Source organism: Fundulus heteroclitus, chromosome 20 (genome assembly GCF_011125445.2).
Source record: "Fundulus heteroclitus isolate FHET01 chromosome 20, MU-UCD_Fhet_4.1, whole genome shotgun sequence".
Taxonomy (NCBI): domain Eukaryota; kingdom Metazoa; phylum Chordata; class Actinopteri; order Cyprinodontiformes; family Fundulidae; genus Fundulus; species Fundulus heteroclitus.
The window spans coordinates 1,836,279-1,857,234 of NC_046380.1; the positions used below are offsets into that span (position 1 = coordinate 1,836,279).

Genomic DNA, 20,956 nt, shown 5'->3' on the forward strand with positions numbered 1-20,956 from the left:
GTTCCTAGAGATCCAGATCAAGTTGTCTTAATTTAAGTTTAAAGTCAAAGTGTTTTGATTGGTAAACACTAGCTGCTAGTCATCACATGGCTTAGATATTTGGTTTGACACGTCTCTAATTTATTTTAAAGTCAAAGATTCTTTAGTTTTGATTGGTAAAAAAATAACTTGATACCAAACATTGTTCTTCCCTTTTGGGGAAAAACAAATATGTGATTATTTAATTTGTGAGTAAATCAGTGGATCGCTACGCTAAGCTGACCCAGCAAATACTGAACAGTGTCGTTTTCTGTAATGTCCATAAAGTGACGCTGGACATAAACTCTGCCAGGAGTTTATGTCCAGCGTCACTAGAAGAATTATTTTATTGTGCAAATGTTTTACTGTGGTTGACAGAAACTGTTCTTTAGTTTTTCACAGATAACATGCAGCAGATGAAGTGATAAATGGCCGGTTAAAACATTTTTATTTATAGACCTACTGCTGCAGTCTATGACTTCAAAGCGATGGGTAAAATATGGACTAATAAAGAACAATGCTATAACTACTATTATTACATTTTATAACATTATTTAACACGCTGAGGGCTTCAGTGATCAAATCTCCATGTCGGCCGTCGCCCCCTGCTGGCTGCACTGCAACACTGCAAGGATCGCAGACATGGAGGACATCTTAACGCGAAGCAGCAGGACAGTTTGGTTCATTTTTAGGTCACATGATGGTGAGAAATGCAGTTTAAATGATCATTAATGATAACCAGCTAACATGCAGGCCATCGTTCTGGTAGCTCTGTGTCTGCTGGGCAGGTGTCTCCACCTGGATGTGGAAGTTTATGTTTCTTTCAGATCTGCTGGGTCTGCATGGATCCAGTAAATAGATGTTTGTGATAAGATCACAATGCAGCTCTGCGTTTTATTCTATCCAGATCAACTTGAATCCACTTGAAAAGGCTTCAGCAGGTCCGATCAGAACATCAGGCTGATTTTGTTTTCTCTGGATCGACAGAAATCAGAAAAAAAGCTTCTGGATCATCTTCATTAGAACCCGGTTCCCTGCATCAGACGGTCCAAACCCATGTGCTGAAGATACCTGACAGCTTAAAGTTCTGTCTCACCTTCTATATCCATCCAAAAAGTCACGTGACGAACAGAACAAAACCCGGTTCTGGCTTCAAACTCAGACTTTTAAATTTTCTGTGTGCTTCTTCAGCTGAGATGGGCCGAACCTTAAAATGTGATTTCTGATCAGTTTTTCCAGAGATGCTCTTTAATCAACAGCAGACCCAGAAGGACCAGAACCTTGGTTCCGGACTCGTTAAGGAGCGGCCCTCTCTTCTAAAATGTCCAGGTCAGATGTTTCCTGTAGTCTTAGCTGGTTTTATGACTACTTATTCACATTAACTCCACTAAAACCGAAACATTTTATTAATTTGTTAAGATTTAAAACCTGATTCCAGGTTCTGTTTGATGCAGAACCGCCTCGTAACAAACCCAAACCAACGGTTCTGATTAACGAGGATCTCTCCTAATGAAGCAGACACTCAGCAGCTACAAAACATCAAATTAATTCTGATATTATCTTCTAGTTTTTGGGAAATGAGGATGGATAAATAGAACCAACGGTTATTCTCCTCATTAAAGGTTCTCCCTGAAACTTCATGTTTCTGCAGGAACCACCAGATAATCTGAGAAGATCCGTTTGAAGCGTTTCTCTGCAGGAATAAACTCACTGAACAGCTGCATGGTGTCAGAACCCGGATCAGAACCGGGACCGGCTTCATGTCATTTAATGCATTTGCACTGAAATTAATCGTCTTCTCATTTAAAATCCATGGGCTTTAGAGTCGGACTAAAATATGGAGCTAAAATAAATAATAATAATAATTGAACTTTATTGATCTCACAATGGAGTGCCATTCAATGGGGCCATAAAGTTTGACCGAAAACATTTTTTGAAACTAAAAAAGATTTAAAACTGAAACAAATCGTTTTGAACAATTTTTCAGATTCAAGTTGTTCTTTAAGTTTCAGAATGTTTTTATTATTTTTTTACATTGCAAACTGCTGATGCCATGGGGTGGAATGACTTTAGGGAATATTCCCAGGTGTTGCGTTCAGGAACCGTAGGAACTAGAAATATCTCTAAAAATGTGTCAGTATTCTATGTTTTTGTGATTTGTTATGAATAATAAGCTTCAGTGATCTGAGTCGTTTGTCACAACACAAATCTCAACTGAGAAATTATATTGACAAATTAATACATTCCCACAGTTCCTGAATGCAACATCTGCAGACAATTCCTTTTTTCTATTGTTTTAAATTTGTTTTTAAGTTTTCTTAGCCTAAAAAAGGTTTTTGAAAACAAAATGGCACCAATTTAGCTCAAAACCATAAAATAATAATGTTGACGATTGCAGCAAAAATCTGAAAACTTTAAAGATAATTTTTAAATCAATATTTAGAAATTTGTAGCCGTCTTAACATTTGGATAAATTTCCCTGTTTGAGACGAACAATCACAGCTAAACTAATAATTATTGACCGTATCCCATAACCACCGTATTCTTGCATGGTTTAAACAGATATTGTTCAATAATTTATTCCAAAACACCCCAAAAACATTATTTATATTTTTGCTTGTTAAATATTTTGACCAAAATTCAAGTTATTTCCTGACATTTAAGAATTTAATAAATTTAACAAGAAGCAGATTACTTTTTACTTTAAACACTAAATAAGGTAAATAAAAACGGTGTTTTAGTTAATAAACATTGCTGAACCTTTTATAATCCATTTAAATTCAAAAGTACACAACTAAACGTTTAATGCCTTTTATGCACCATTATCTTTTCTCTATAAACACGGTGGAACATTATTCTACACTTTATAAAAACTGTTTTTCTCCTGCACCGTTACATCCTTATCACTGCTGCACTTTATATTGTAAAGTTATTTTATTTCAGTTGCAATCTCTCGTTACATTGTCGTAAACTGTAAGCAACGAAATGTTTTATTAACACACTGTACAAAGACAATGGCAATAAAGTTTGTCTAAGTCTAATAATCTATTATTAATCACATTTATTTGGACCTTTTATAGACGATAAATCTAATTTACTAATTTCTCTTTTTCTCCGTTTTAAAGGCAGAAACTTGAGGCTCGAGCTGCAAAACCTGCATTTTTATTTCAGGAAGTCAGAAACAACATTGTTCAACTTTCAGATGACAAGAAACATGAAAAACTTTTAAAACATTTCATTAGTGACCATCATCTGCCAACGCCGGCCCGGTTCTGACCCGGTTCTGACCCGGCCCGGTTCTGACCCGGTTCTGACCCGGTTCTGACCCGGCCCGTCCGCTCCATTGTTCGCCAGCTCTAGAACCTGCAGCCAGTTTTTGGGTCAAACAGAACGCCGAGGCTGGCCGGTCCAGACGGTTCTGTTTGGGCGCCGCGGCCCGCTTGGTGTCGCCGTGGCAGGAAGAGCAGAACCGGTCAGAGGTTCTGCAGGAAAACCCGGGTAGACATGTGCACAGGAACCCGGGAGTCAGTCTGCTGGTGCATGCAGCGTGGGAGGGCGGGCCTGGAATGCTAGAACCACCAGAACCACCAGAACCCGGAGCAGCAGAGGAGGAGGAGCCGCTGAGGTCCGGACCAGCACCGGCGGCCCGGATGAGGGAACGGATAAAGTAACGAGCGGAGAGACGGTTTAGTGTCGAGTCTTACAGCTTAAACTGGAAAGTTCTGCCGGTTCTGGCCCGGCGCAGCAGAACATGTAGTGTAACGGAACCAAAACACGGAGACGTCCGAAGGCGCGCGGGTCGCCGGCGCCGGCGCCGCTCAGTTAGTGTCGTTGACGATGACGACCACCATGTGCTCCTCGTCCAGATTACCCACAGTCCTCTTGGCCGCCTGCAGGAACTGCTGCGAGAAGTCGCCGGGCGGGAAGGCGTACAGCATGGCGCCCGGCCCGCCCTCCTTGGCGGCGGGCAGGCTCACCACGCCGGCGGCCTCCTTGTTGCGCAGGTAGGTGACCAGGTGGCGCAGCAGGCGCACCTGCAGCTCGGGCCCCGGCGCCTGGCGGTCCACGGGGCCCTGCAGCGCCAGCAGGATGGCGAAGCCGTCGGGGCGGCCCAGCTTGATGCGCCGCGCCACCTCGTCCAGCCGGGCCTGGTCCATGCGCAGCCGCTGGGCGATCTTCAGCGTGCCGGCCGGGTTCTGGCCCCCCCCCGCCGCCCCCGGCGCCGGCTTGGGGCCGTCCCTCATGACGGAGTGGAAGTAGGCGGCGCCGCCCTCCAGCAGGAACAGGTCCGTGGGGAAGCTGCTGTTCTTCAGCGCGAAGAAGCCGCGCCACAGGCGGGTCAGCGCGCTCTGGGCGAACTCCTGCAGCGTGCCGGGGGGCGCCGCCGCGTCGCCGTGGGGGGCGGCGGCTCCCCCCGGAGAGCCGGCCGGGGGCCCCTCGCCCCGGTGGTGGTGGTGGTTGTTCAGGTGGTCGGCGGTCGACCGCTTGCCGTGGTGCCGGCCGGCGGGGGGCTCCTCCTCGGCGGCGGAGGAGGAGTGGCGCCCGGCGCCGCTGTCGGGGGAGTGGTCCCGCGGCTCGGTGGTGGAGTCGGGGGCCCGGACCCGGGCGCGGTCGGGGCTGGCGTCGGGCGAGGCGGCTCCTCCGGGGCCGCGGACCCTGGAGCGGCCCTTCTCCTCGGCCTGCCTCTCGGCGGACAGACTGCGGCTCCTCCTCCGGCTCCTCCTCTCCTCCCGCTCCTTCAGCCAGCGCTCACGGCTGCGGCTGCGGCTCCGCGCCGCCCGGCCGCTCCTCCCGAACGCCTCGGCCCCCCCGCCGGCCCTCCTCTCCAGGCTCCGCGTGGGGCTGCTGGGAAAGTCTCTCTCCAGCAGGCCCCGCTCCCTGATGGCGAGGAGGCTGTGGGGCGGCGAGCGCTCCCTGGCCCCCCGCAGCTCCCGCTCCAGGCTGCGATGGCGGCCGTAGGCCTCCCCCAGGAGGTCGTAGTGGGAGGAGAGGGCGACGGGGGGCTGGTACCCGGGGGGGAAGGGCCGGGAGGGGCTCTCCTCCACCTTGGCGAAGTCCACCCGCAGCCGGTGCTCCGGGCCCCCCAGGGGGAAGCCCCTCATCTGGGTGCAGGCGGCCTGGGCGGCGTCCAGACTCTCGTACTGGATGTAGGCGAAGGTGTCGCCCTTCACGTAGTCGATCTTCCTGATGCTGCCGAAGCGGTCGAACTCGCGGGCCAGCGCCGCCAGGGAGTTGCCGGGCCCCAGCCCCCCCACCCACAGCCGGGTGGTGGGGTTGGCCTTGCCGTAGCCGATCTTGATGGGGTTGCCGCCGATGAGCCGGCCCTGCATGGCCACCTTGGCGCGGTGCGCCATGTCCAGGTTCTGGAACTTGACGAAGGCGTAGGCGCCGCCCTGGCCGCGCGCCGGCCGCTTGATGACCACGTCCTCGATGATGCCGTACTTGTCGAAGCCGCGCCGCAGCTCGGCCTCCGTCACGTTGCCGTCCAGGTTGCCGATGAACAGGTTGCTGGTGGCGCGCTGGTCGTCCTCGGGCTTCAGGTCCTCCACCACCGGCATGGGGGGGAAGCCGTAGGGCCGCCCCCGCTCGTCCAGCATGCCGTAGTAGTCCAGCAGCCGCTCGCGGTCGCGGCTCAGCGCCAGGCTCTCCAGCGCGTACTGCCGCGCGCGCAGCTCCCGCAGGCCGCTCACCGCGGGCCCGGGCGGCGACAGCGAGCGCTGCCGGTAGGGGAAGGGGGCGTGCAGCGGCAGGTAGGCCACGTCCGGCGGCGTGACGCTGCGCCTGCGCACGTACATGGGCTCCACCTTCAGCTGGCGCTCGCCCAGCACCAGCCGCGACGACTTGGCGTGCCGCGCCTCCTTGGCGTCCTCCGTGTGGCGGAAGTTGACGTAGGCGATGCGGCCGAGCTCCGGCGTGTGCGACAGCTTCACGCTCACGTCGCCGAACTTCTTGAACTCGTGGAACAGCGCGTCCTCCACGTCCTCGTCCGACACCTGCGAGCCCAGGTTGCTGATCAGCAGCGTCTTGTACTCCAGCGTCCCGGGGCGCGCGGCCGACGACGGCGGCGGCGGCGGCGGCGGCTCGGCGGAGCGCAGCGGCGGCCGGCCGAGGAGGCTCAGCTCGTGCCGGTGGTGGAGCTCCAGGGCGGCGGCGGCGCGCTCGTCCCTGAGCCGCGGCTTCTCCCGCTCCCTGCTGCGGCTGCGGCGGTGGTAGCTGCGGCTCTCCGCCAGCAGGAGCGCCAGCGGCGGCGGGGGCAGCTCCTCTCTGCGGGCGCCCTCACGCTCCCGCTCCCGGATCCGCTTGGCGACGACCCGCGCCGGGCTGCTCTCTCTGCCGGCCTGCCGCTTCATCTTGCGCTGGAGGATGGAGCCCAAACTTTTCGGTGCCCGCGGCGGGAATTCGGCGCTGGGAGCGGGTCCAGGGAGTGCTGGCGGGGCGGAGGCGGCGGCGGACGGCTTCACGGGGAGACGCGCTTCCAGGGCGGCCGCTGGTTCTTGGCACAGCTACCGATAAAAAGGTTAAAAGGCGGGCGAAACATTTCAGCATCACAGCAGCTGCACCGAGGCCGCCATCTTGGACAATAGGAATGTGCGCGTTCCCTGAGGAGGACGGAGGGCGCGGTGACGCAGAGGCGGCTGACGTCATCACGCAACAAGTTCAAAACATTGTGCAGCAGTGGATCAGTTTTAAATAGGAGGCTGAAAACCGTTCAAAGGGTTTAAAATCCTTTATTCTTTCAGATTTTTTTCAGCTTCTTCGTTTACAGAAGAATTATTTTTATGTATTTTATATTATTTTTTCATTTTTTGTACTTTAGCCTGACTCGATAGGGTCCAGCTGAGAGCCAATATGGTCAAAGGGTCTTTAGTTGCACACCAAAAACATAAAAAAAAAAACTGTTTTTCAGTTTGGATATTAAAAACATCCAAACTGTTCCTCTGCAGAGCAGAACGTCATAAAACCATTTAAAGGGATTTCTGGGAGCCCAAGCCCGACTCCCGGCCTTCAGTCCTGGCTCTGGGCCACAGGACGCCTCATCCACAGCAGACAGAACCACGTTCTCTCCAGTTCTACCTCACAGTAACTTTACTGAGCAGAGAGAACAAGCCTGAGGTCAGTGTCTGTGGGCTCAGAGGAGCCTGGGGAGGGCCGTGGCACAGTGGGAGGGGGGCAGGTTGTTGGGAGGGAAGGTTTGGGCTTGTTTCAGTGGCCTTGGAAAGTGAGTGCAAAGTGAGTTTGAAGCCCTGATGGCAGCATTAGCGGCGAGTAGAGGTTGTACCGCTGGGTCCTTCCATTCATGCATTTTACAGCAAGACAATGGAAACCCTCATCCCAAAGGCCAGGCTGAGGAAGAGGCTGCAGCCTCCTCTTCCTCAGTGCAGTATAGCTGGACTCCTTGAGATGTTTGCAGGAAAATGGGACTAGAGCTCCTCGTCGCTTGCTAAGCTTGTGCTGGTGAAGATTCTCAGTCTTCAAGGTCATGATTGTTCCAAAACAAGTAAAAAACAAAACTGGACTTTTTCCAGTTTTTAAAAACTTTTTTTTTAAATTGTTAACCTTGTTGCCAGAGCAGCTTTCAGTGTTTGGTAAAAGAACAGGAATTAAGAGGTGGAACGTGCTGCAGAGGGATTTCAATTAACATGGTCTTTATCTACATATAAATATTTAATTTAGTAAATCCATTCCTGGAATATCAAGTTTCCAGAAGTTGCTGAAATACTGGTTCAGTAAAAACTGTTTTAATCTTTTAATGAGAGAAGAAACTATCCGTGAAGTCAGTGACGCTCCAGGTTCTTTAGACGTTCCTCAGAGACGTTTCTGAGCATTTACAGCAGGAAGCACCAACAGCTGAATGTGAATCGTTCTATTTTCTATTTTATTTAACCAACATAAAGCCAAAACAAAAAGAAGTTTGGAAAAACCTTTAATAAATACAGAAGATCCCCCAAATATCAGTTAAACCAAAAGAACCAGAAAACGTTCAAAGAAGTTTGTCTCAGAAACAACTTAAAGAAAAGCTAAAAATGTTACTGAAATAAAATTCCCTCCAAACCCCTTTAGCTTTATCAGGACATTAGAATCTCCTTCAGATTTCATTCCTCGTCCCGGACGGCTCGGCTGATCCGGGCCGGCAGGAACCGCGGCACCAGAACCCGATCATTACCCCGTACCCTCTGAGCGTGCTCAGACTGAATCTGGGATCGGCTATAAAACCATCTGACTGGTAAAAGGGTCACTTCATGTTCTTTATTCCCATCACTGATTTTAGCCTAAACAGCCTTTCAAAATAAAAGAGATACTCTTGGGTTAACTGGTGCTGGCAGTGATTGTGGTTTTAATCCGGGAGGCGTTCACATAACGAGTCAAGAAGGCAACGCTTACATAACGGAACAGACTGGATTGTGATTGGTTGAACAGAAACATGAGGAGGAAACACACCGAGGCGTTACAAAGCGTCCTACGCTCAGCTTTTCATTTTAATCAGCCGATAAATGGACATATTTACGCTACGCGACGCATAAATTAGATTAAAGTTATAATTTGAGACGCATAAACGCTGCTGGTTGGCAGGGAATACACAGGAAAACATCCCGTGTCAAAGTTTACTTCTGAAAGTCACAAAAGTCGAGTCTCAGTTCGGCCTCAGGTGGTAGAAATAATTTTATTTCTGCTGATCGATGGGATGCTGCCAAGGTGCACCTTCTACCTGGAGACCTTTCTATGTGGCCAAAGTTGTTTTCTGCGCAGAAACGCTGAAAAGCCTGGAGTAAATTTACGCTTTTAAAAAGAAGCCCATAAGCTGCTTACGTTACGCGCCTGCTGTGTTTCCTCCTAGAGCTAAAAAATAAAATTAAATCCTTCTGATACGAGATTTTTATCAGGACCGGTTTTATTTCAGCCAAAGGTTTTTAAACTAGGCTGTGATTCTGTTAACTACCCAGAGAGGGCGCTGCTGAGCTGCTCAGTACCAGCAGAGTCCAGCCTCGGTCCATTTCAGTAACATGTTACATCTGAAGGGACTCTGGTCTGATCCCTGATGTTCTGGAAGCAGCAACAGCCTGAGGACCAGCAGCAACAGCCTGAGGACCAGCAGCAGCTGCAGAGAGGCTGCAGAGACGCTGCTGGTCTCAGAGCAGCCGGCGGTTCTCCTGCTGCTCCAGACCGGATCAGGGACTCCTGAGCAGCTCCAGCCTCTGCAGGTCATTTAGAGACGCAGCTCTGCTGGGATGTTTGTGGGGAAATGATTCGCACGACGGAGCAGGAATGCTGCGCCTGCTGCAAACTTTATTAGAAAGTACAGTAGAAACCCTCAGCCTGCTGTGCAGATCAGGAGTGCACAACAAGACTGAGACAAGACAAAACTCCTCCTCCTCCTCCTCTTCCTCCTCCTGCTCCTCCTCCTCCTGCTGGCAGGGTTTACAGTCTGTCCAGAGTCCGCTGCCCTGCGCCGCTACAGGTCTGTCCGTGCCTCGGCGGCTGCAGGCGCGTACCGCGGCATGAGCTCGGTGATTTTGCGGATGAAGTCGGACTTCTCGGCGCAGCCTTTGCACGACTCGCCCCACTCCTCCAGGATCTTCTTCAGGTCCTTGACTTTGAGCTTCTTCAGGTCCACCGTGGTGAGGTCCAGCTGCTTGTCTGCAGGGGAGACGGGAGTCAGGAGACTGTCTGGGGGGGTGGGGGGGGGGACTGAGGCGTCTGGGACCTTCCTTACCGTATCTCAGCTCGCAGATCTGGCTGTCCTTCTTCTTCAGCTTCTCGCAGATCTTCTCCACCGGGACGTGGTAGCTGAGGGGCTTGGACACCTCGTTTATTATCTTGGTGGCGGCGTCGCTCGTGGCTCCGATGTAGTAACACTGGACACAGGGGGGGGGGAGAGAGAAGATCAGATCAGAGGACATGTTCTAACATCCAGGTCCACCCGCAGGACAAACCAGCACCGTATTTATCAGACCAGAAGGAGCATTAAATATTCTAAGTGTGTAATATCACTCCTCCACGTCCACATCTCTCTATCCGTCTCTATCAGGAGGACAGAGTAGCTGGACTACACTGCCCTGTTTCTAACATAAGGCCAGAATAAACTTTATATTTAATTAACTTACTAGGTTTATTGCTGCTAGCGCATACTCCCTTACTGCCTTACATGAATGCACTTCTAGTTTAGACATTAATTCAATTCAATTTTATTTATATAGCGCCAATTCATGAAACATGTCATCTCAAGGCACTTTACAAAATCAAGTTCAATCATATTATACAGATTGGGTCAGATTATACAGATTGGTCAAAAATGTCCTATATAAGGAAACCAGTTGATTGCATCAAAGTCCCGACAAGCAGCATTCACTCCTGGAGAACCGTAGAGCCACAGGGAGAGTCGTCTGCATTGTACATGGCTTTGCTGCAATCCCTCATACTGAGCAAGCATGAAGCGACAGTGGGAAGAAAAACTCCCCATTAACGGGAAGGAAAACCTCCCATTCTACTTTTAGAGACTCTAGGAACCAGCAGCAGACCTGCAGTCTGAGAGCGAAGTGCTCTGTTAGGAACATACGGGGTAATCAGAGCTCTGATATATGATGGAGCTTGATTATTAAGGGCTTTATACGTTAGAAGGAGAATTTTAAATTCTATTCTTGATTTAACAGGAAGCCAATGAAGGGAAGCTAAAATTGGAGAAATATGATCCCTCTTGTTGATTTTCATCAGAACTCTTGCTGCAGCATTTTGGATCAGCTGAAGACTTCGAACTGCATTTTGTGGACTTCCTGATAGTAAAGAATTACAATAGTCCAGCCTTGAAGTAACAAATGCATGGACTAGTTTTTCAGCATCACTCCTGGACAGAATGTTTCTAATTTTGGCGATATTCCGGAGGTGAAAAAAGGAAACTCTGGAAACCTGTTTAATATGGGATTTAAATGACATGTCTTGGTAAAAAAATAACACCAAGATTTTTTACTTTATTACCAGAGGCCAAGTTAATGCCACCCAGATTAAGTGATTGATTAAGAACTTTATTTTTTGAAGACTCTGGTCAAAAGATTACAACTTCTGTCAGGCAGTCTGGTAGACAGCTCAGGGGTCCTCAGGTAGTCACACAGTGTACCGTAATGCTCCTAATATCCACTGAGTGCAGCGACTTCATAGCTAACCAAAGTCATATTTACACATTTTAACAGATTTATGAGAACATTGTACCACATAAATCAGTCAGTAAGCACAACGGTGATCATAGATAAGGAGCACCATCAGTTATTAAGATTTAAGGATTTAAGTGCGTCTTAGTCCTAAAATATGGTAAACAGAACCACTGGACGTGGACTTTTAGTCCTAAACCTGACCCGGTGGACCAGAGCTGCTGGAACCAAAACAGAACATTTCCCTTCATTAAGATGCCAGCAGGTTCTGACTGAGCGGCAGCAGAGATGATAATCTACCAAACACGGCCTGCCAGCGGTACCGCTGAGGACGGAACCACTGAGGACGGAACCGCGAAGATGACGCGGGTCCGTAGCTCAGCTAAATGTTCAGAAGTCCCAGTTCTGCTCAACCGGACCTTTAAACACCAGCAGCACTGATGGAGGAGGATGTTCTGATTGTTCATCAACACGGAGCATCAGAACCTGTTAGACTCCCAGAACTTTGTGTTCTGCATAGAGACGGACGAGTTCTGTAATCAGTCAGCAGAGGCGGACAGAACCAGTACCGCCATCCTTCTGACGTCACATCTGCAGTTTAAACCGGTACTTTCGGGTTCCCAGAACCAGCAGGAAGCCGGGCTGTGATGCGCTGGACCCAGAGATCCGATCCCAGACAGGAACGGGTCGGTTCTGTGAAACATCCCGGAAATGTCAGAAAGAGGAGCGGCGCTCAAAGTCCAAGAACGATCAGAGAATCAGCTTCAGAACTGAAGAGTCCATCTGCCGCTTGGATCGGTACCGATACTCATGTTCTGTACTTTAGTGAGTTTATGTAGTAATAAATGTCAGTTTATTAATAAAAACTCTAATCTTTTCAATTTAACACATTTAGTTCTTAATATATAAACTTGTTTGGATCCAGAAATCAACCTTATTAAATTTTTTTTAAATTTGAATCTAGCACATAAAACAGATTTCTACCGTTCTCAGAGGCACAGAGTGAACGAGGTGAAGCTGTGTGAATAAAATCCAGGGAATAGTTTTAGTGCAGCAGCTTCAGAGGAGAACAAACTGTTTAAAACTTTTATATTTTATATTTGCCATGAGGGAACAGAGAGACTTTCCACTTTGCGCCGCCTGCAGGTGAGTTTCAGGACCAGGCAGCAGCAGCCTGTCAGACGGCGCTCAGGGAATAGGAAGGGAACCCGGCAGCTGCCTCAAGACAAGAACTGCAGAATGATTCACAGGAAGTCACGATAACAGAAGAAAAGATTTATTGCTAGTCGCTTTTCTCAGGAAAGGTCGCTGGTCGGGTCAGAAAAGCTAAATAAGCGATAAAGTCTGTAAATAAAGCAATAAAGTCTCTAAATAAGAGATAAAGTCTCTAAATTTAGCGATAAAGTCTAAATAAAGAGATAAATTCTCTAAATAAGTGATAAAGTCTGTAAATTAGCAGGTTAGAATCATTTCTGCTGCTGTTCTTGTTCTCTATCAGCCGAGCCAGCTGATTGGACCAGCGGCTGATGACATCATCACGCTCATGTGCTCTAAACGCTGCGTTCAGGTTCAACGTGGAAAATCAGCCACTCCTCCACTCCCTCAGTGATGCGTTTAGGTACCGTTTGATTTCCCCTGAAGCGGTCGGTCACTATAACCATAGAATCAGGTTCTGGTCCATTCCGTCGTTCTGGATCAGGATTTACTCACAAATCGGTTCTCTTTGCCTTTGGAGTCCTTGCAGCTCCTCAGCAGCTCCGTCTCGATGGCGGCGCTGTTAAAGTCGGCGCCGGACGCCTTCAGCGACGCGTAAAACTTCCCCAGGAAGGCGACGCACACTGAAACAGAAAGAGGTCCGGTTTAACGCCACGGAACGCCGCAGAACGTCAGCGGTTCTACAGCACCGGGTCAGTAACAGAACCCGGGAAGTTGTTTGTTAAAATGAGACCCGGATCGTTGCTGGAAAAAGCAAATCGCTCAATAAAAGCAGGAAGGAACCGCTGAACCTGGCCGGTTCTGATGGGTTCTACTGGGTTCTACTGATCACCTGCTGATGTCCTGAAAACCTTTATTTACTTTTTGTTGGTTGTGTTTTCAGACGCCGGGTCAGAACCTTCCAGCCGTTTTACTGAGACGGTCTCGGCATCATTCAGAACCGCCCTTAACCGGGTCTGGATTCATGACCGAGCCTCAGACTCCAAAACAAACCCGTTTCTGCTGCATTACTGGACCTCAGACGGGTTCGGTTCCTCCTCGGTACTCCGGCCCGGAGGTGGATCAGCATCTCCTGACCAACCCGTCTGGGTCACCGGTTCTGACAAGGTTTCTGGCTCCGGGTCGTCAGCAGCAGGTCCTGAAGTTCTGAGGTAAAGCCTCGAAGGATCGGACCAGAACATCCCAGAGAGGCTAGATCTGAAGGAGACCCGGAGAACCCGGAGGCCGTACCGGTACCGGTACCAGGTCCATTAACGGTGGTTCCATAACTGAGCGTTGGGCTCAGAGACTGTTCAACCCAACGGCAGAACATTGTTAAACCCATCAGAACTTCTTCCCATGATGCATCTCGGTGCCACAGCCTCCCTCTTTAAGGAACCCAGAACCTGCTTCCTCCTGATGCGGCCCGGTTCTGATGCTGTGGGTCAGACCTGGACCAGGATGGACACCTGAAGCGGAACCAAACACGACCACCAGCTTTTTCTCTGAGAGTCCCTCAACCGGACCGGACCGGACCGGACGGCCTTCAAATGGATCTCAGCCTCAGAACCGGTGGATCCGGACCTTCTGCCCCAGCATCCGCTCCACCGGGGCTGGTGCTGCCCTCCAGAACCGGCAGGTCCAGTTTCTAACCGGCATGTCCGTGTTTGGACCCGTCAGCTTTAAAATAACAGCTCAGAACATCTGATCGGAACCGCTTTATTCTCCCTCCTCTGCCTCTTTTAAAGCTTTCTACCAACATCAATCGTCGTCATTCTTCTCCGGTCTCCGTTCAGAAAACGTCACGTTTTAGTTAGACGCTGATTTGCCACTTCGATAAACCACGACATGAACCCAGAAGCGCCTAATTTAGTCAAAACTACAGAAAACCAACGGATCGGCACCGGGACGCGCGTCTTTTCTGCGCTGCTGTGAAGTTTCTGAAGCTAAAGGCTAAATTAGCCGCGGCTAACCTTCGCATTCTCCCTCCTTCAGGCCTTCAGCAGCTCCCGGCACCAGGGCGAGGACCAGAGCCACCGACAACCCGCTCACACTCAACATCTTCGGCTTCAATAAACTCAGGACGTCCGTGGAACCGCTGCTGCGCACCGACCAGCTGAACTCATGGATCTCCCCGCCGCTCCGGAGCTCACATACGCCGGTAAGACCAGAACAGAGCGTCGCGTTCCGCGCATCCGCCGCCTGATTGGTCGGAACTTCCACAAGCCTACACGCACTTTGCTCTGATTGGATCGTTGTAACATCTTCCGGGTACAACGTCCAGTTGGCGCGGTCTGATTGGTCCACAGCGACACTACGCTCCAAGAGGATGAAAAAAAATAGATATAACTGAAAATGTTAAATCCGTTTTGATGACTGCGATGAAAAGCAGACGAAATAATAAATTAACAGACACAGTAACATTTAAAACATTTTTAAGATAAATCTAATTTTACATGTCCATATGTGAGGGAAATTAACCGTGTTAGATTAATCAACAATTGAGATCAGCTCTCCAGGAACAAACTTCAACCACTTAAACTGATTAATATATGTTTCCATAAAGAAAACGTTTAATCACAGGATAGAAATCTCGATTGATAAAGAAAACAGCGTTATTTTTTATATATACTTTTTTATATTCTTATGTTTTTCTCATTTTCTTTTTGATCCACTGTATATAATTGATGTATCCTTTCCTACTCCTGACTATTGACTGACTATTGAGCCGATGTGACAAGTGAATTTCTCCAATGTGAGATCAATAAAGACTATCTTATCTTATCTTTTTTTTTACTCCTCCTAACAACTAAACAGTTTCCCTGTGAGATAGAAAGCATCAGAAATAATATCTGCTCTTCACCATTGCTCCAAAATATATGTAGACATGCAGGTCCTTTCTTATGTTTTGGTTTTAGCTAATATCCTTAGATCTGTTCCAAAGCCCTGCTGATGGAGCTTGGTTCTGGAGAGCAACGGGCTTTCTAGTCCAGTGGCGCTCGCTGCAGAACCACAGCTTCAGTCCCACCAACCTAACCCTGCCTCATGCAGCCACAGAGACGGCTGGGCTAAACTGCACATTAACGCTAGTTTTTAGTTGCTTTTTTGTTGTATTCATGCTATTTTTCTGATAATAACCTTTAATGCAATTGCATAAATTATTTATATTTTAATTGTCCATTATCACAAATATATTCAGATTAATAAAATGTATATGTATCATCGTGTAAAATAGATTAACAGCAAACATACCGTTGTCACGTCTAATTACCTTTTTTTTTGGCACAACATTCATGCTACTTTTCTGAAGCTCAAAATTTTTTATATACAACAGCATTAATTATATATCTTTTTAGTTTATTTTTACACAATATATTCAGGTTAATAAAATTTGTATGCATTAATGGGTAAAATATAGACCAAAACTATTTTTTTTTTCATTCCAAACATTCATTAGTCTTTTGAAGATAAATAAACTATTTTTTAACACAATTGCAGAGAAAGAGACAGTTAATGCTGTCAGTTTATGCAATGAAGAGATATTTCAGTTGGAAAACAGAAATTATATATATAATCTGTTATAATGTTGAAATAATTTGTGTTAACATGTAACCTATGAAAATAAGTACAACAAGGGTTTGCCAGTTTGTTTATTATCATTCACAGTAGTTCAATATGCAAGAGACAAATGATTCTTCTGTCTATTTCCTGCATGTAACGCTCCACGATCTTTTCAGATCTGAGAAGGATGATTCATGCCATCTCTCTCTCTCTCTCTCTCTCTCTCTCTCTCTCTCTCTCTATATATATATATATATATATATATATATATATATATATATATATATATATATATATATTGTTGAACAGACACATGGATAGAAGCTCCTCCTATATGATGATGACGTGGTTAAGCACGGTGGACCTGATGTCACTCGTTTGTGCATGTGAGATGCACAGTGGTCAATACCGTGAGGTGCAGCTGGAAATTCTTAATGAGCCCTTCCATAGTGGTGGAATGAACTGTCGACACGGCCATCCATGTCTGTATAAATTCTTGAAGACCGAGCCCTTTAAAGAGCATCTCCTACCTTAGCACCTACCCTCTACTTTTCTACCCTCTCTTCTGCATCTCTTGCTCCCCGAAAGAACATCCCTTCCTTCTTTGGGGCTTATTTTTAGCTTTGCTATTAACTGCATTGTTAACTCCTGGTTTGGCAGACTCCTACCACTGCAAAAGAGAACTAAAAGTAAATGACATTTTTAAAAAAATTGTATTGTTTTCCTTGATTTGAGCACCTAAATAAGACTATTTGCCAATGGAATGAGAATTTCTACCCCTGAAATAAGATAATTAGACATCCTACATTTGAAATGAGATGATGGAGATGAATTGCTCTTATTTTAAGTGCAAAAAATCTTATTCCATTGGCAAACAGTCTGATTTACTAGCTCAATCAAAAATACACTAACTTCAAGAGGATTTTACCTGCTTTAAGTTTCCTTTTTGAAGTGAAAGCTGTACACAAAAAACATAATTAAGCAAGAAACCAGAATCTTGTGTTTGATTGCAAAAAATAAATATTTAGTACAAACTACAATATAGATGTGCATATACGCCTTTCCTCTCTCTACAGCATACAAAGTTTTAGTTTCACAGAAAATGTGAGCATGAAAGGCATCATGGTCGACACAGAAGGAACATCTCTCACCAAAATATGAAGTTTGAAGAGTTTTGTTGTCTGAAAGCCAGCCGGAGCACCCGGAGAGAACCCGACATTTCAAAGAGTTAGAACATGCAAACACAACAACACAATGGACACAACCAGGTTTTCAACCCTGGACCGTCTTTTTGTGATAGACCAAAGCTGCTAACTGTGCAGCATCCTCCATACATCCAGTAAATCTAAATTTAATCTAACCCTGTTTTTCAGTGCAGAGGGTTTACTCAGTCAATCACAGGACAACACAACACAAAGCTAACCCAGCTAACTCTGCATGGATCGTTTTGGGCTGTGTGGGAAAGCCAGAGCTCCTGGAGAGAACCCACATGCACAGTGTTAGCATGCTAACATCACAGGTAAAGGCACCAGGTGAGTTTTGAACCCGGGACCGCAGTGATGCAGCGACGCTAATAACCATGCAGGAACTTTTCTCAAATGACTTGAACTACTTAATTGATTCACCTTTTATTTTAACATATAGTGAAATAGTTTGGGCTGGGGTCTATATGTCGTTTGCGTTGTTATATCCTTGATGGGCCAAATGTTTTTCTTAATGAAGTGGGTTATTCCCAGGACTTCATGTGTCGCTGCAGACCTCAGACTTTGAGACGAGGGGAGGCTTTCTTTTTCAGAAATGTTTATTCCACTGCTCAAAAAAGTGATGAAACTGCAGAGTACAGGGAATACCAGAGTCCCTGTCCAACGTCTCCAACCCCAGAGTCGATCTGAGCTCTGGTCTATTCAGATAGTTGTCCCTGGTTTGGTTCTGCTTGCTGCACTGAAGGAGGGGATGGTGAAATTGGGGATGTTGCATCCTGGAGCTCAGGATGTTTCTCACTTATTGTTGAGGAACTTAATGACCCAGAATGTTCCTCAGGTGCGTCATGAGACTCTTCTTCATCGTCTTCATCGTCTGTCTCACTGAATGTGGGGTCCTCCTCTTCAGGTTCTGGATGTCTGCCAGTCGCCCTGGAGAGACCTGGTTCCTCCGACTCTTCCTCAAAAGTCTTATATTCTGACTCAGCTTCTGGATCTCTGTCACTCACACTGGAAAGGCTTCCAGATTTGGGCCTTTCATAAATTGTCTCCAATGACTCTTCTTCATCGTCTTCACAGTCTGTCTCATTGAATGTGGTGTCCTCTGATTTGGGCTCTAGGTGTCTCTCACTCACACTGGAAAGGCTTCCAGAGTTGGGCCTGGTGTCAATTGTCCCTTCATCATCTTCATAGTCTGTCTCTTTAGATCTGCCGTCCTCTTCTTCAGGCCCTGGTTCCTCCAACTCTTCGTCGCTCATCTCGTATTCTGACTCTGAAAAGTCCTCTCGGCTCTGGCTTTGTTGGTCGGGAGCTAAATGTTTCCCGTCAGCTGAGGCCTGATCTCCAGAGACTTCCTGCCCTTCTCCCTCTGATAAATACCCACTGTCCATTGCTCCTGCTGATCTCTGATCTCCTGGTGGAGGAATGTCATTTTCTGGATTCAATGCCATATGGAATTGAATGACCCGCTGATATTTCTCAATGTCAGGTTTGACTTTGTCACATTCCTTTGTGATGGCATTGATCTTATGCACAAGGGAAGATAAGCGACTTACCAACCTGTCTCTGTCCTTTTTCTTCACTTGCTGCATGCTGAACTTTGTACTGGTCCCGGGTTCCAACTTTTCTTTTAAATTCTGAATCTCTTGCATCAGATTTTCGTTCATCCTCGCCAACCCTTTGATGGCACCGTCAGCCTCTCTGTAACTATCATGTAGTTTAGTTTGATAAGAGACTTTTTCTGTCAAGCTCTTAACCTGCTTCTTCAACTTGGTGTTAAGTTTCTTCAGCATTTCCTTTTGCTGTTTTGATGCCTTGATCTGACATTTCAACACAACAGGATCCATTAATTCTTGGTTCATACTTTTCAACTGTTGTTCAAGTTCATCGTTCCTCCTGATTAAAATTGCCGCCTCCTCGTCTTCTTTAATGGCTTTCTCCTTCAAAGCCCACCAGGTATCTAGCTCCCGTTGTAGCGCCTTTCTCCGCTTTTCATATTCTTTGTTTAACTCCATCTCAGCTGTCCTCCTTTGTTTCCGATTATAGTAAACGTTTGTGATTTCAGAGCTTTCTTCGAGTTTTTGGTTCACGGCGAAGAGTTCTCGGATCGCTATGTTGTTCTGTTTACGCAGTTTTTGTGCAGCGAAGAAAGCAGATTCCCGCCTAGGCTTGAGAAAGTCAAACATCTTGAGGTTTTTCTTGCAGTTTGCAGACGACGAGCTTCAGAGTGAAGAGAACGCAGCGACTCGCAGAGATCTCAGCGTAGAATGCAGCCAGAATTCTGTTGACACATCAAAGAACCCGGTGACTCAAAGGCAACTGTGACATCATCGATGACATCATGAGGCTTTGATGACACCCACTCAGAGAATTCTTCTGCTTGTTGTTGTTTGAACCACTTTGGAAGCTGTTCTGAAAGCTGCATTTTCCACAGCGACAGAAGCATTTTGGTACCAACGTGTTTAAGTTTAAACGCACGATGAAGCAGAATTTAAGAGAATTTCTACGATGTTCAGCAGAAATGACTGTTAACATGAAAATGCATCGAATAATAGATGTTTGTCTTGTGATATAAGAAAATATTTTAAAGGAGATAGCTACAAGTTTAACTCCTCCTTGCCTGTAGGTGGCGCTCACCTGTTCTCGTTCCAATCGTAATGTAATGGTTAGCATTAGCAAAGATTTAGTTTACCTGTCCAGAAGGAAAGAAGTAACCTCTGCTTCCTAAAGTTGGCACCAATGCTCAAAAGCTTGACCGATGTTCTGCCTCGTTCTTTTTTGGTCTGCTTGAGTCTGAGAAATGTAACGTGCAGAAGAAGTAATTTCTCAGCTCCATCATGGAGCTACTGCGCTCTGACTCCCCTGACTTCAACCTACTATTCCTATTGGTGCAGAATCCCCTGGTGTCTATGGTGACAAATTAACCATAAGTAAATATTTTTATATAAATTTATAGAACAATTACTTATATACTATATATTTATTTTTTGCAAAATGAATACTTTTATTTTGCACCACTCTAGATGTTATGTGGATGTATTATTTTTGAAAAATTTATCATTTTGATGAAAAAGTTGTCCCTATGACCTTTAAATCTAATTAAAAAAAACACATGTCCTGTTTTAGAAACACCAGTTCTAGAAAACATGTTTAGTGCTTTATCAGTATTTCAAACTAAATATAGCGCCCTGGTTCCTTTTTTACAGTAGAGCCCAAGAACATTTAACTTCCTAAAAACTATTTTGCTTAGCAACTCTTTGTCCTCACCATTAAGGCCATTAAATATGTTTTTCTTTATGAACTCTTTGGACTTCATTAACTTACTTCAATCAGATCTACAAATAAGGAGATTTGTGTGAAGTTGAATAATGTATTTACCAAACTTTAAAATCTAAACATATTACTAAATGTTTTTAGGATAAACCAAAAGACCTAAAAACTTTAAATATTCCCCACAGACCTTATGCCCAGCTGAAATTTTTTGAAATATTTTTCTCTTATTCTCCAACACAAAACAATTCAAAGTTAGTCTGATAAACCAGTTTAAATATGTTTTAAGTCAGGAATTCAATTCAATTCTATTTTATTTATATAGCGCCAATTCATGAAACATGTCATCTCAAGGCTCTTTACAAAGTCAAAATCAATCAGATTATACAGATTGGTCAAAAATTTCCTATATAAGGGAACAAAGTTGATTGCTTCAAAGTCCTGACAAGCAGCATTCACTCCTGAAAGAGCATAGAGCCACAGTGGACAGTCGTCTGCATTGTTGATGGCTTTGCAGCAATCCCTCATACTGAGCATGCATGAAGCGACAGTGGAGAGGAAAACTCCCCTTTA

The 20,956-nt window shown here is 46.5% G+C and overlaps 2 protein-coding genes across 2 annotated transcripts; both read right to left on the reverse strand.

Moving 5' to 3' along the window:
* Positions 1-3,660: 3,660 nt before the first annotated feature.
* rbm15b (RNA binding motif protein 15B) lies at positions 3,661-7,491 on the reverse strand. Its single transcript, XM_021311332.2, has one exon. It carries the CDS (start codon positions 6,366-6,368, stop codon positions 3,837-3,839), a length of 2,532 nt encoding a protein of 843 aa, XP_021167007.2. The 5' UTR covers positions 6,369-7,491; the 3' UTR covers positions 3,661-3,836.
* A 434-nt stretch (positions 7,492-7,925) lies between these two features.
* On the reverse strand, positions 7,926-14,564 carry manf (mesencephalic astrocyte-derived neurotrophic factor). Its single transcript, XM_012853904.3, has 4 exons — positions 14,327-14,564; positions 12,870-12,997; positions 9,731-9,872; positions 7,926-9,654 (listed from the first exon to the last, which is right to left on the reverse strand). Exons 1-4 carry the CDS (start codon positions 14,412-14,414, stop codon positions 9,470-9,472), a joined length of 543 nt encoding a protein of 180 aa, XP_012709358.1. The 5' UTR covers positions 14,415-14,564; the 3' UTR covers positions 7,926-9,469.
* Between the last annotated feature and the right edge of the window lie 6,392 nt (positions 14,565-20,956).